Source organism: Herpailurus yagouaroundi, unplaced genomic scaffold, assembly GCF_014898765.1.
Source record: "Herpailurus yagouaroundi ecotype Mexico unplaced genomic scaffold, PumYag 28, whole genome shotgun sequence".
Classification (NCBI taxonomy): domain Eukaryota; kingdom Metazoa; phylum Chordata; class Mammalia; order Carnivora; family Felidae; genus Herpailurus; species Herpailurus yagouaroundi.
Genome location: NW_024412376.1, coordinates 26,849,978 through 26,864,507, shown reverse-complemented (window position 1 = coordinate 26,864,507; position 14,530 = coordinate 26,849,978). Strand labels below are relative to the sequence as shown.

Sequence of the window (14,530 nt, the reverse complement as noted above, 5' to 3'; positions counted from 1 at the left end):
CGCGGTCCGTGAGTTCGAGCCCCGCGTCAGGCTCTGGGCTGATGGCTCAGAGCCTGGAGCCTGTTTCGGATTCTGTGTCTCCCTCTCTCTCTGCCCCTCCCCCGTTCATGCTCTGTCTCTCTCTGTCCCAAAAATAAATAAATGTTGAAAAAAAAAATTAAAAAAAAAATAAAAATAAAAATAAAATGAAGTTACAAACACAAAAGTCATCATTTTGGCTATTTTTAAATGGCCTTACCATTTTAATAAATGGTAGATACATTTCCATACTAGCTGATAGAAGCCAGCATGTTCATTGTTATGTATTAATTCCTTACCCAAGACCTAAAGGCATATTTAGTAAAAGTTAACTGTTCACAGTGATTTGGCTAGAAGTTTTCTGGAAGAGAATAGACAAGTGCTGTGATAGTATAATCAAATTTTTCTTTTTCTTTTCATAAAGGTTATTATGATAGCAGTATTGCTTTCAAACAGTACTTTTCAAACTTAAAGTATTTAATGTCACTTTCATCAATTTTGCTATGTCTTTTGACATAATTACCACTTTTGTGATTTTGCAGTCCTTTTACCATCTATTCTAGTATTTCACAAACTTAAGTGAACATGAGATACCCCCGTAGGGCATATTAAAATGGTTTGTTCCCACCCCTGGAATTTTACGTCAGAAGGTCTGGGGCAGTGCCAGGATTTTACATTTCTAACAAGCTTCCAGGTAATGTTGATGCTATTGCTGCTGGTTCAGGACTACACTATGAGAACCACTAACCTATAGTATTATTAACTTAATATTCTTTTGGAACCTTTTTCCTTACATTTTTTTTTTTTTTTTCTTCAAGGAGACATTTGATCTGTATTAAAACCAAGTAGATACTGTTGCCTTCCCTGTATGGTCTGAGCCTGAGGCATGCTTGCTTTATCCTTGGTGGAAAGATTTGGCAAAGGTTGTAAGACTTGTAAAATAAACTAATATTGAACTAAGTTTTCTTTTTTCTTTTTTTTTTTTTTTTAGTTTTCTTTGTAATGTAATTAGGATCAAAAGACAATGAGGAAAAAAAGTAGCTTGCTTGAAGATGATTTAATTCTGTGTCCATAAGAAACTTAAAAATCAGCTTATGTAGTACCGATGGTATACATGCAATATTTTAGCAAATACTGCTTTAGAATTTGGCTAAGTTCTTCAGTTCACTGAAGTGAGCTTAGTGAGCCTAGAATCTTTGTATGTTTTCAGTTGTATTCAGGATTTTATGCATTGATTTACAGAATCAACATAAAAGAATTATAGAAGGCTAAAACTGAACAACATGCTACTTGCTATATAACTTATTCTATCCAAGGAGGTTCCATTATTGGCCAAAGCTCCATTTTTATAGCACAGAGTTGAAAGGTAATACTTAATTTTTTCTGCTTGGACAGCGTTCTAAACAGGTTTTTCTCACTTATTTTAAAGAAGTCACCATTGTAACCATTAATGGCTCCAGAAGCAAACAAATGTACAGTTTTATTAGTGTCTAATGTATTTTATGAAACAGGCTTACTCCTGTCATAGATGTCCGTTTTTTTCGAGTAGCAGCATCATTGACCATGAGTTATATTTAATTTTTTTTTTTCAACGTTTATTTATTTTGGGGACAGAGAGAGACAGAGCATGAACGGGGGAGGGGCAGAGAGAGAGGGAGACACAGAATCGGAAACAGGCTCCAGGCTCTGAGCCATCAGCCCAGAGGCCGACGCGGGGCTCGAACTCACGGAGCGCGAGATCGTGACCTGGCTGAAGTCGGACGCTTAACCGACTGCGCCACCCAGGCGCCCCGAGTTATATTTAATTTAAATGGCATGATCACAAATATTATCCGAAAATACTGCTGATCTACCTGCACTAGAGTAGTACGTCCAGCAAGACAGAAAGGCTGAGTTGTATATTTTGGAGAGATGGTTGGTGGAAGATACTCAGACTCTTGGGACAAACTGTATGCAAGATGATAGAAAAGGTACCAGTAAGACTTAACTTGAAGTGCAGGTGCCCGTGGCTTCTGAGTAATGAATAACAGTTATCAAATACTGCTTTAAATACCTTTTGCTGCATGAGAAATTATATGCCATTTTAGCAGCTTAAAACAGTTTCTCGGTCAAGAATTCCAGTGTCACTTAACTGAATGCTTCTGACTCAGTCTCTCACAAGGCTACAGTCAAAATGTTGACTGGGGCTACATTCATCCCAGAGCTTCATAGGGAGACGTTTTGCTTCCAAGCTTACTCCCGTGGCTGTTGACAGATCTCAAGTCATGCATGGCTGCCTATTGGCCGGAAGCATCAGTTCCTTGCCACATGAGCCTCTCCACGGGCTACTCACAGCATGGTAGCTTGGTTCCAACAGAGAAAAGGCTCTGAGATAGAACAAGAGAGGGTGGCCAGGATGGAAGACAGTCAGAGTGACATCCATTGTGCTATTTTATTTGTTAGAAGTCACTAGGTCTAGCCATCCACACTGAAGGACGTGAATATCAAGACACAAGAATCAGTGGGGACCATTTTAGATACTATCACCTTTTGTTAACTATCTGCCTACTAAGATATTTGGTTTTCTGAGGAACAAAGGCAGCTACAGTTCCAGTCTCTGTACTTTTATACAGAACTGAGGATTCTTTGTACTGCTTCCTAAGGTTTCTTTTTAGAGAGAATGACAAGTGAGGGGAAGATCAGGGAGGATATCTGTTATGTTGCATTGCCTTTGACTAGTGGTAGAAGGATAGAAAACCAGACCAAGTTGGTCACCTTGACTTTTATTGATAGACTCTGATTACTTAAAGATACTATAGGAGTGAATAGCAACAGCTGAGAACTCAAACATGTTCTTCTTCAGTATTTGAATGCTCTGATTTAAGACTGTTTGCAATATTGCTTCTGTTTGTATTAAAAGAAACTAGTATGGTTTGCAGACTAGTACATTGCAAATGATGCACAATTACGGACAGCAAATGGCTATTCTGTGTCATGATTTTAGCTTTATTTTATGATTTTGAGCTTAGCGATATTTTGTTGGTGTATACTGTCATGTCTTTTCCTGCAGAGTAACCAGCAAAGAACTCTACATACCAAAAGAAAATGACTTAGTATGGAAAATTAACAGAGAAACTAAGCCTAATAAGTAAAAATCTAGGAAACAACTACTTTTGAGAATTAATCTCAAATCTCTCCACTTTTCTGTATCCCAACCGATACCACTCTAGTTCAGGCCTCCATTTAGTTCGTTCAGAATTATTGCAACCTGACTTCTTTTTAATACAAATGTTTTTAATGTTTATTTATTTCTGAGACAGAGAGAGACAGAACATGAGTGGGGGAGGGGCAGAGAGCGAGGTAGACACAGAATCTGAAGCAGGCTTCAGGCTCTGAGCTGTCAGCACAGAGCCTGATGCGGGGCTCATACTTCCAAACCCTGAGATCATGACCTGAGCCGAAGTCGGTCACTCAACCAACTGAGCCACCCAGGCGCTCAGCAACCTGACTTCTAACTAGATTCTTTCCTCTAGGCTTATTTGAAAGGAATGAATTTTTCTCTTTTCTTGTTATGAAGTATTATTTTTATTTTTCTGTTTACAATTTTTTTAATGTTTATTTTTGAGAGAAAGAGAGAGACAGAGATACAGTGTGAGTGGGGGAGGGGCAGAGAGAGGGAGACACAGAATCTGAAGCAGGCTCCAGGCCCTTAGCTGTCAGCACAGAGCCCAATGTGGGGTTTGAACTCATGAACTGCAAGATCATGACCTGAGCCGAAGTTGAGACGCTTAACTGACTGGTCAACTAGGTGCCCTTGAAGTATTCTTTATTTTTTAAAATCAACTTTGAAGTATAAATAACATTCAGTAAAATAGCCATATCTTCATTGTACAGATTTGAGTTTTTGACAGTACATTGGTGTAATCACCATGATTAGTGTATATGCATTTTCATTCTTCCAGAGGATTCCCTTGTGTATTGCTCAGCCCATCCTCACCCTGTACCCTAGACTTGGGGGACCATTGATTTGCTCTTTATTTTGATGGGTGAGATTTGTCTTTCCTGTTGTTTCATATAAATGAAATGATTGTAATTTTTTGTGCCAGCTATTGTTTATCAAATTTTCCCATGTAATTACATATATTGTCTTTCTTTTTTATTACTGAGTAGTATTCCATTGTTTGGAAATGCAGTTTGTTTATTCATTCACCTTTTGGTGTTCATTTGGATTATTTACAGTACTGGGCTATTATCAGGTTCTGCAAAGTACGGGTCCAGCGATCTGTTTTTATTAAAAAGTTTTATTGGAAAACAGCTGTGCCCATTCCTTTTGTATTATTTGTGGCTGCTTTCAGGCTAAAATGGCAGAAATAAGTAGTTGTGACAGAAACTGACCACATGGCCCACAGAGCCTAACCTGTTATTCTCTGGCCATTTAAGAAAAAATTTGCCAGCCTCTGATATTATAAATAAAGCTGCCATGAACATTCATGTACAGTGTTTGGGCATTTGTTTTCATTTTTCTTTCAGTTCCTAGAACTGGAATTTCTGGGTCATGTGGTGAACGTATGTTAAAGTATATAAGAAATTAAGTTTATATGAAATAAGTTATAAGAACTGCTGGTCATATTATAGGTATCACGTTTAAGTGTGTAAGAAATTGCTTTTTCCAAAGTGATAGTATTTTATATTTTCACCACCAGTGTGTAAGAGTTACATTCTCTCCATATCCTCTTACACATGTTGTATTATCAGTTTTTTAAAAATATTTTAACCATTCTGGTAGTTGTATAATAGTATCCCAGTATGATTTAATTTTGTACGTATTGATGACTAGATGATATTAAGTATCTTTTTATGTGATCGTTGGTCATTTGTCTTTGATTTGATTAAAAATCTGTTAAAATCTTTGGCCCTCTTTGGTATTGGGTTGTCTTCCTTTGTTAGTTTTTTGTATTATGTATATTTTAATCTGTTCTGTGCCTAAAGTTTTTTTTAATGTTTATTTATTTATTTTGAGAGAGAGAGAGAGAATACGTGAGTGGGGGAGGGTCAGAGAGAGAGCTGGAGCTGGGAAGGGGCAGAGAGAGAGAGAGAGAGAGAGAGAGAGCGCGCACCTGTGTGCGCATGCACACGAGTGAGGGAGAGAGAATCCCAAGCAGGCTCCACACTGTCAGCACAGAGCCTGGCATGGGGGTTCAAACTCAGGTACTGTGAGATCATGACCTGAGCTGCAATCAAGAATTAGATGCTCAACCTACTGAGCCACCCAGGTGCCCTTGTACTTAAATTTTTTTTTTTTTTTTTGAAAAAAGGCTTCATTTTATTTCTCCAATTTTCTCATTGTTTAAAGTGGGAGGATAAATCCGGTCTGCTTTGTTAGGGCAGGGACAGTAGTTTTTTGTTCATTGCTGTATCTCTGGTGGGTAGCACAAAATGTGGCAAAAACTAGCTATCCAAAGGTCTCATCTGAATGAATTAGTATTTAGAATACCAACAATCGTGGGATCATGTATTACCCATACTGTTTTCTGAGAATAGATGAGTTCTTTGTTATAATTCTTTGCAAATTATGAAAAGTAAACATTCTGTTTTATTCTTGTTGAAGTTTAAAAGGTGACAGTAAGGCATTTTAGCCTTGGTGCCTGCATTCCGTCTTCTAGAAGGTATTCATTATTACTCTTTTGTGCACAAGTATTATCCACCTGAACATTCGTAATCCAATCAAGCCTTTTTTTGTGTGTTTTCAAAGGTGATTTGTTCTATAGGTGTCCTTTGGTCGTTAGTCATTGAAGAGCTAAAGAAAAGTTTCTAGTAACATTGTGTTCCAGCGATTTAAAAGAAAAGCATGATGTTCAGTGTTTTCGCACTATCAGAATTAATTTCATATGTATCAAAGAATGATCCTTGAATTAAGGTTCTGTGGGCAGTTTTTTTGTTTGTTTTTGACAGATTTTTAAAACTTGCTTTGGAAATTTTCTAACACATTATGCACCTTTTTTTCCCCAAGATTGAAGAATGAAAAGGCATTGCGTCTCAACCTTATTGGTAAGTAGATTTACTTATTTGACACTCTGGCTAGAGGATAGTGAAATTCTGCTATATGCCTATTTTTTTGATTCTTCTAGGCAAATACTATTTTTATCTAAGTGAATTTTTTTTTACCAGATTTAATTAAAACCCAACAAAGTAAAATCAATCATTAGCTCTTAGAAAGCGTTAATAATATCTACTCAGTTTTTTCAGAAACTATTTAGTTTATGTTTACCTACCTATATCTATCTATCTCTGAAGTTTAATTCTACTCCCTAATGATTAGAATTAGGAAGGATTATGGCCTAAGTATTTTGGAAACAGCAGCTTATATTTAATGATGTGGATACTGATGTGGATATGCGCATCCTCAGTCTGTATCACAGTGTCATAATCTTTTTTTTTTGGTCATATTTATTGCCAGTAAATTTTTACTTTATTAGCCTGACTTAAAAATAGTGACTCTTAGGCTTTATTTGAACACTTCTCTCCAATGCTTTCTCAGTTAATAGAATAGTATTTCTAACTAGGTCATCCATATCTGGGGTAGGGTCATTTCTTGATCTGTAATTTTGAGAAATCTAACTGAATATGACCCTGATCGTCAGATTTAGGGTGAGGTTTGTTAGCTCGTTGATGATGTTGGTCACTCTTTGCACAGTGTCTGGCAGCTCTTGTATGGTTAATATATTTACTGACTTTGAGGCCCTGGACAGGTTACTTATTCTCATCTGTGAGTAGGGATAATAATGTACTGATCCTCATAGGATTGTAAAGCTCTTGACATAGAGCCTGATGCTTATTAAATGTTCAGCAACGACCATCTTCACCATTAATCTAATCAGGTTTGTTTCATTATTTTAGAAAAGTTCTGTCCTTTGCTTTTGAAATACTTAGAACTTCATGTTCTGTTATTCTTTTAAAAAAAGAATTTTTTATCCTTACTGGACAAGAAATACACAGAAAAGCATCTCTTCCACCCCTGTCTCTTCCCCAAATTAAAATGTGACAATCTGATTTCTGACAGACTGGTTTAATTAGCTTTGAGCCCACACAAGCCTTTGTATTTAACATTGAAATAAATTTTGATACTATTTTAAACACAGTGATGTTGAAAATTATAATGAATACTCATTGCATAAGTGATAACTTACGGTGTTGAATGATCTTGGTACCTGTTGTTACAGGTGAAAAACTCCAGTGGTTTCAAAGTCATCTTGATCCCCAAAAAGCAGGATATTCAAAGAAAGATGCTTGTGAATTAATTGAAAGGTAAACACTGGGCATGTTATGAGCAAAAGGTCAGAAAAGAGGGACTTGTTCAACCTGGTTCTTCAAGAGACAGAGTTCTATTCTGGATTTATAGAGGAGTAAACGGACTTTGTTATCTGAAAGGCTTTAAGATTCACACCCTGGCTTAGCCACTCTAGTAGGTTTGTAACCTTTCTGAGCGTGGGTGTGTTAGTTAACCCACCCAGTTAGTTCTTGGGGGTCAGGAAAGGCTTCCTAATGGAAATATTGTCTAAACTGACACCTGAAGAGTAAGAGTTAGCAGGTTGAGGTAAGTTAGCTGAAGAGCCTTTAGGCAGAGAGAATCACAGGTAAGAGTGACATATGTAGTGATCTGCCAGACATTTGTTAACAGGTTCAAAGAGGGCATTGTGACAAGTACAGCTAATTAAGGACCTCAAGTATCATTGTAAGTTTGGACTTTATCGAAGGACATTGGGAGCCACAGGAAGCTTTTTACAGCAGGCACCTGAGATGGTCATATTTAAACTTTAGAAATATCACAGTAGTGAGAATGAGGATGGATAGCCTGAAGGGGCATGGTTTTGGCCAGGACACTGTTGAGAGGCTCATGAAGCAATCCAGGCAAGAGATGATGGTGGTCTCTGCATCATTAGTAGCAGTATGGTGAAGAGAAATGAAGACTCTGGAGAAATTAAAGAAGGTAGAAAGTCTCGCTCTTTAGTGAAAACTTAGATGTGGCATAAAAGGGAGAGAGTAGCATCAAGGAGGACACGTACATTGTTCACTTGGCCAACTGGGTGGATGGCTATACTGTTTCCTGAGGTAGAGAGCCAAAGATGGAACAGGTTTGGTGGGGGATGAGGGGGACTGGGGTGAACATAAGTTCACTTTTGATGTGTTAAGCCTCCATGGGACATCCAAATGGAGATGTCCAGGAGGTGGTTGAATATGAGGATCTGGAGTTTAGCAGATACTTGGAATAGCAGGCAGTGATTTGGTTGCTGAAATTTCAGAAATGGTTGGGTTATCCAGGAAAGGTCTGAAGTCTGAGGACTCGAGGAACTCAGAAGAATATAAAAACCCCAGGGTGAAGCCTGGGGTTTATATTTTAAATGAAGTAATGTCAGCCAAATGTACAGACTTGTAATTCAGGTTGCTTTCTCATTTCTCAGGTATTTAAATCGATTCAGCAGTGAACTAGAGCAGATTGAATTACATAACAGCATCAAAGACAGGCAGGGAAGGCGGCACTGTTCCCGGGAGACAGTCATCAAGCAGACAATGGAGCGTGAGCGGCAGCAGTATGAAGGATATGGTCTTGGTGTGTTTTCTGTGATTTTATTTTTTTCTCTCTAAAATACATAGCCATATCAGATTTGTAATTCATTTCAAATGCTTACTTTTAAAAATTCTGTTTATTTAGTTTGTTTTGAATTTCTTCCTCTGATTTCCTTTCTTTTGTGAGTATATCAAACAATTTTTTACTTCATTTTTTTCCTTACATTCTCAAAACTGTCACTTGTGACAGTGACATCGTATCTTTCTACTGTGACAATAAAGCTTCCCTCTCCCTCTGGCACATACCTAATTTGCTTTATTGTGGAGTTATTACTTGCCCATCTCCAACTACATCTGTGTTCCTTTAGAGTGGGTGCTGTGCCCTCCCCGTCTTTGTAATTCTTACAGGACCAACCTTTATGGGTTGTAGTCATACTTGAAAAACTGTAAAATCAAACATTCATTCATTCATTGTGGCATTTCTGTGTTACTAGTTTACTAACATTTTCAGAAGAAAAGCACTTAAGTGAGGGTACTTAAGGCTTGCAAGGCCCACAAACGGTGATGACACAGAGGCAACATGGCCTGCAGATGGCATTTGATTGACTTATTAATTGCCATTATAGAAAAAAACCTGGTGATTGCACATGAAAAATGTAGATTTCTGGCTTCTTTTTAAAAAATGCAAATGGCCTGGCAGCATAATCCACTATAGTGGAGTAACAGCTGTCCCTTTTAGATTTGATCATATATTCTTAAGTTTGCTATGGTCCTGTACACATTCCTTCATTCACATTCCATTCCTAGCCATGTTATGATTGCATTTATGGTACATGGATTTACTTAAAAAGCATAGTATGAACGAAATAATAGCAAATTAAATTTTTAAATTTTGGTGATAATAACACTGAAACGTGGGACCCTAAAGGAAGTATCTTGTGGATAACTGTTGTGTTGGTCCCAGCCTATTGATAGTGGTGCTGTCTGCTAGACATGCCTGAAGCACCCACCTGGGCGCCTGGTACTTGTGGTGAGCCCCCATGGGCATTTCCCCAACCGGAGCCAGTGTTGTGGTAGGACCAGGTTTTGTGGTTCTTATTAGGATTGCATGTTGCACCTCAGTAACAATCATCAGGGGACTTTGGGAAAAAAAGATTACTCACAAGTCCTAGAGGGCCCACAGCACAACCCAGGACATACAGGGAGGACAAAGGTAGAGAGAGGGAGTGTGGACCTGGGGCTCTACCTTTATTAGGACCTAAGGTGAGATGCCAAGGGTTTCACAGGTTCATTCTGTATTGCCAAATTAGAAACACAGCAGTGGGAGGGCGCGAGAAGGGAAAAGTGGGGTCACTCAAGTGTTTGGTTACCAGGGCTTTCTGAAAGGGAACTTTCACAGATGGGGGCGGCCTGGTTTCTCGTCTAGTTGTTTTGCTGTAGCTGTGTCATACAGCTGGCAAGACTTTTATTTGAGAACGGTGTCTGATACGGATGTCTAGACAATCAAAAGCTTAACGTCAGGCACCTACACTATAGTAATGCTAGAAACCCTGAAGTAGTTGGTAGTTCATCATCTGTAAGAAGTGCGTTCCTAACTGAAAAAATAACAGAAAATAGTTTTAGAACTAGATAGATCTGATTTAAACCCTTACAGCTTACTATTAAACAGGACAAGTTATTTAAATCCTCCCCTCCTGCGGCTTTGTTTTCTTCAGTTTAAACATTGCAATAAATAGCATACTTACTTCCACAGGTTGTTTAAAAGTTACATAAAGTTTGATTTATCAAAGTACCTGACACAGGAAGTTGAGGGAGAGCTTCAGCTACTCCCTTTCATGGAGTTGTCACCATCAGACTATAAAATTTGTTTATGTTTGTAGTCTCCATTTTTCCTCATGTTCCATTTTCTTTGTAACCCACTTTAATTAGCTGTCATTTCCACTCAACTAACAGTACTGGCAAATAGTTGCTATACTGGGATTGATTCTCAGTCAACTTTTCTGCATCATTTGATACATATGATCAATCATTTCATTTTCTTGTCACACGTTTCATTTGGTAAAGAAGACCCTTTCCTACTTGTCTTTCTAGGTCACTGGCTGAGACTTTAGTGTCCTAAATCGACTCCTCTTCACAAACTAAATATTGGCCAAGGTCTCTATTTTGGGGGCCTTCTTTTTATCTGTCTATACCAATTCCTAATGGATTTCATTCTGTCTCGGTTTGAGATACTGTCTACATGCCCATAATTTCAAAATTTGTATCTGTCAGTGCTAACTTGTCCCTAGAACTCCAGATTTGCATTATCAAAGATGGGTTTCTTAAAATCTCTACTTGAATGTCTTATAGGCATCTCAGACCTGACCTGTTCCAAAGCAAAGTCCAGCTTTTCTCCCAAAACTTTCTTCTCCCACGTGATCTGTATTTCCGGCAGTGGCATCAGTTGTTCAGGTCGGAAGCCCATGCATAGTCACTTTTACACTCCGTCCACATCCTCAGCAAAAAACATTTTGCGTCTGATAAATTTTACTGCTACTGTCACCACCTCCCTAGTTCGAGCCACCATCGTTTCAGCTGTACCATTGTAACGGCCTCCCAGTTGGTCTCTGTGCTACTGCTCTTTCCTTCTAAAGTCTGTTCACCATGTAGCCAGCCCATTAATTAACAGGACGTGGCCAAGGTCAACATGTATTGGTGATTGAGTCAGCCCAAAAACTCAGATCCGGTGTTGTTTCAGGCGTGCCACAGTGCTGCTTCCAGTGTCAGGGAGTGCGTCTGGTGAATAAGTCACCTTCTTAAACTAAGCCCTTTATACTTCCAAAACTTACTTTTCATATAGCATTACAGCAGTGCTTTGAAATTTTGTTTTGCTTTGGATGTTTTTGCTGTCACTTTTGTATGTGAGATAATAAACAAGGAAACTGTAAAGTGTTGTAATTTAAAGAACATTGATTAATGGATGTAAATTATTTTCTTTCCTAGAGATTCCAGACATTGTAAATGCAGGTAATCTGAAAACTTTTAGGTAAGTCTGTCTCTTTTTATTACTCCTTGAAGCTGCATGTAAAATACACGAGACATAAACTTTCTTCCCTTATGAACCTAGAACTTTGAACTTAGCTCTAATGAGCTAAAAAAAAAAAAAAAACTCAAGGGTTTCTTTTAACTTTTTCTGTTTTATCAAAGTAAGGCTTTTCCTAACTTGTGTTTCTTTGAAACACCTGATCTACACCGAAATGATAGTGACATGGTGCTTTTATTTATTTTTAAAAGAAAATTTAGATACCTTAATATAATACCTAAAAGAACTTGTTCTCACTATTCTTCCCCAGTTCATACTTTTTAAAAGATAACCTAACAGCAACAGACTTGATGGCTCAGAGTTCTTTCAGAAAGGATGGTTATTGGGAAGTGATCCCAGAGAAAAAGTTAAGTCATCAAGAACTAGTTAGTCTGGTAGTTGAACGATTGAGTTTTCTAGTGTAACAATAACATGTTTTTCGTTTCTGAAAATTACTGTGATTTACCACCATGTGTGAAAAGAAAAATCTTTTCTGACTGCATTTTGGAAATTTGCCAGGTATGATCTAGGTCCTACTTTTTATTTATTAAAAATTTTTTTCATTTTTATTTATTTTTGAGAGAAAGAGAGACAAAATGTGAGCAGGGGAGGGACAGAGAGTGAGAGGGAGACACAGAATCCAAAACAGGCTCCAGGCTCTGAGCTGTCAGCACAGAGCCCCACGTGGGTCTGGAACTCCTGAGCTGTGAGATCATGACTTGAACTGAAGTCAGACTCAACTGACTGAGCCACCCAGGTGTCTTAGTTCCTACCTTTTAGATTCTTGAAACCATATGGCCAGACTGAAGATTCAGGTTAGGGAGAATAAAAGAATGGAACAGAGCCTCCTTCTAACTTCTGCCTAATATTTTCCTGAATTGCATTTTGGAAGTTTTGGATATGTGGGAATCTGTGTGCAGTTATAGCTATTGTAGGTTAATGAGAAGATGCAAGAAATATGGACAAAGCACACCTCAGTTCTTGGGACTCTTTTTTTTCCTAATGCATTCATGTTGTTTGTTTCTAGTGCATTTGAATCTACTATACATTCATAAACTTTGTTCTACTGCTTTTAGAGTTTTAAATACATTGACTGTTTCCCCATCTCACACCCCAGCAACCCTCTGTGTGTACTCTCTTTTGTTTAGGGAGTGGGATTTGGATCTGAAGAAATTGCCAACCATTAAAATGAGAAAAATTTGTGCTAATGATGCAGTTCCCAAGAAGTGCAAGAAGAAAACTATTATAACCGTAGACAAAGATTTAGGGGAATTGGAACTAAAGGATGAATCCAGTGACTCAGATGAGGAAATGACTGCAGTGGCCTAATTGTCCTTTATGTCAGTTGAAAGTAAATAAATGGAAAGCGTAGTTATATTTGAACTGATTATGGCAAATAACTGTCTACATACAAGAATTTGCCATGTAGCTTATCATCTTCCATGATGAAACTCCCATTTGCAGTTTCAAAAAGTGTTATTATTTTCACTTAAAAATAAGTGTTACTTTCCATTTACATTAAGTTGCTAAAATAGATATAGTGAAATAAAATAAAAGTACAATCTAAGATCCATTTAACATGATTTTCCTGGGCATAGGGAGTGATCTGAATAAGGAAAAAAAAAATGTTTTAATTTTTTTCATGTTCACCTTGGATCACCTAATCTCAGATTGTGGGGTATGTACAGCAATGTGTTTTCTGAAAGGGTCCCGTGCATACTTCTTGAGTAGTGGTGATAACAAAATTGTCTTTCAGTAATAGTGTTTCACTAATCTTCCTCTTAAATTAAATCTATTTTCTTTCCCTGTAAGATAAGGAAAATGTGATATAGGATAAATACACACTGATGGATTGTACATTGTTTTTATTATCTTTGAGCCAGAGTTTAATGGTAAAGAAAAAAATGGTGACTATTTTCGTAATGTTAGTCTCCCACACTGTAATTTGTTATCTTTTAACAAATAAGATAAGTGGTTGCAGGTTAACTCCTTTTGTTTGTATATTTCCTGCATGAAGGCTGATAGGTTTTATCTGTGGAAACAAAGATCAGAGCATCAGTTATTGCGATTGTGTTATTTATTCTTCTAAGTGATACACTGAATGACATATAATATAACTCAGTGTTTCAAATATGAAAAACATGAATGTTAGAATGCTGTTCTTTATAGGACTTGTTAAATGCAGTTATCTTTTAGGCTGTTTTCTAAGGGATACAATGCAAGTGTCTTTGAGTATTTTCAAGAAAATAAATGTAAAAGGATGCTATAAGAGGTTTACTAGACATTAATTAAGTCTTGTTAACAACTTATTTAAAATATTACAGCTTTTTTTACTATTGACAATTAAAAATAAAATATATTTCCATAATTTCACTTCTTAAAGTTCCAATTATTTCATTTTCAGTGTTTCAGTGTTTCAACTGATGCTGATTTGCTTTCTTTAGTAATCTTTGTAAGAGTATGGTTTTATGGTTAGAGAAGTTCCTGTCTCTTTAGTCACTGGAAAGTGTCCTTTTTTTTTGGGGGGGGGGTTCATTTTTGTTTCAAAATGGCTATAAACACTGAATCTTTTTTTTTCTTTCAATATATGAAGTTTATTGTCAAATTGGTTTCCATCCAACACCCAGTGCTCATCCCAAAAGGTGCCCTCCTCAATACCCATCACCCACCCTCCCCTCCTTCCCACCCCCCATCAACCCTCAGTTTGTTCTCAGTTTTTTTTTTCAATATATGAAATTTATTGTCAAAATGGTTTCCATACAACACCCAGTGCTCATCCCAAAAGGTGCCCTCCTCAATACCCATCACCCACCCTCCCCTCCCTCCCACCCCCCATCAACCCTCAGTTCTCAGTTTTTAAGAGTCTCTTATGCTTTGGCTCTCTCCCACTCTAACCTCTTTTTTTTT

The 14,530-nt window shown here is 37.5% G+C and overlaps 1 protein-coding gene across 2 annotated transcripts in view; it reads left to right on the top strand.

Annotated features, from left to right (window-relative positions):
- Nucleotides 1-14,530, top strand: part of TMA16 (translation machinery associated 16 homolog) — a 76,275-nt gene that overhangs the window by 14,527 nt on the left and 47,218 nt on the right. Inside the window, exons 3-7 of one of the 2 annotated variants that reach the window (XM_040471253.1) lie at nucleotides 6,008-6,045; nucleotides 7,218-7,302; nucleotides 8,457-8,605; nucleotides 11,545-11,587; nucleotides 12,772-13,996. In XM_040471253.1, the coding sequence (XP_040327187.1) occupies nucleotides 6,008-6,045; nucleotides 7,218-7,302; nucleotides 8,457-8,605; nucleotides 11,545-11,587; nucleotides 12,772-12,952 (496 nt within the window). In that variant the 3' untranslated portion in view covers nucleotides 12,953-13,996. Of the gene's footprint in view, nucleotides 1-6,007; nucleotides 6,046-7,217; nucleotides 7,303-8,456; nucleotides 8,606-11,544; nucleotides 11,588-12,771; nucleotides 13,997-14,530 lie in introns of those variants that run through there. The other variant, XM_040471261.1, reaches the window with a different exon arrangement.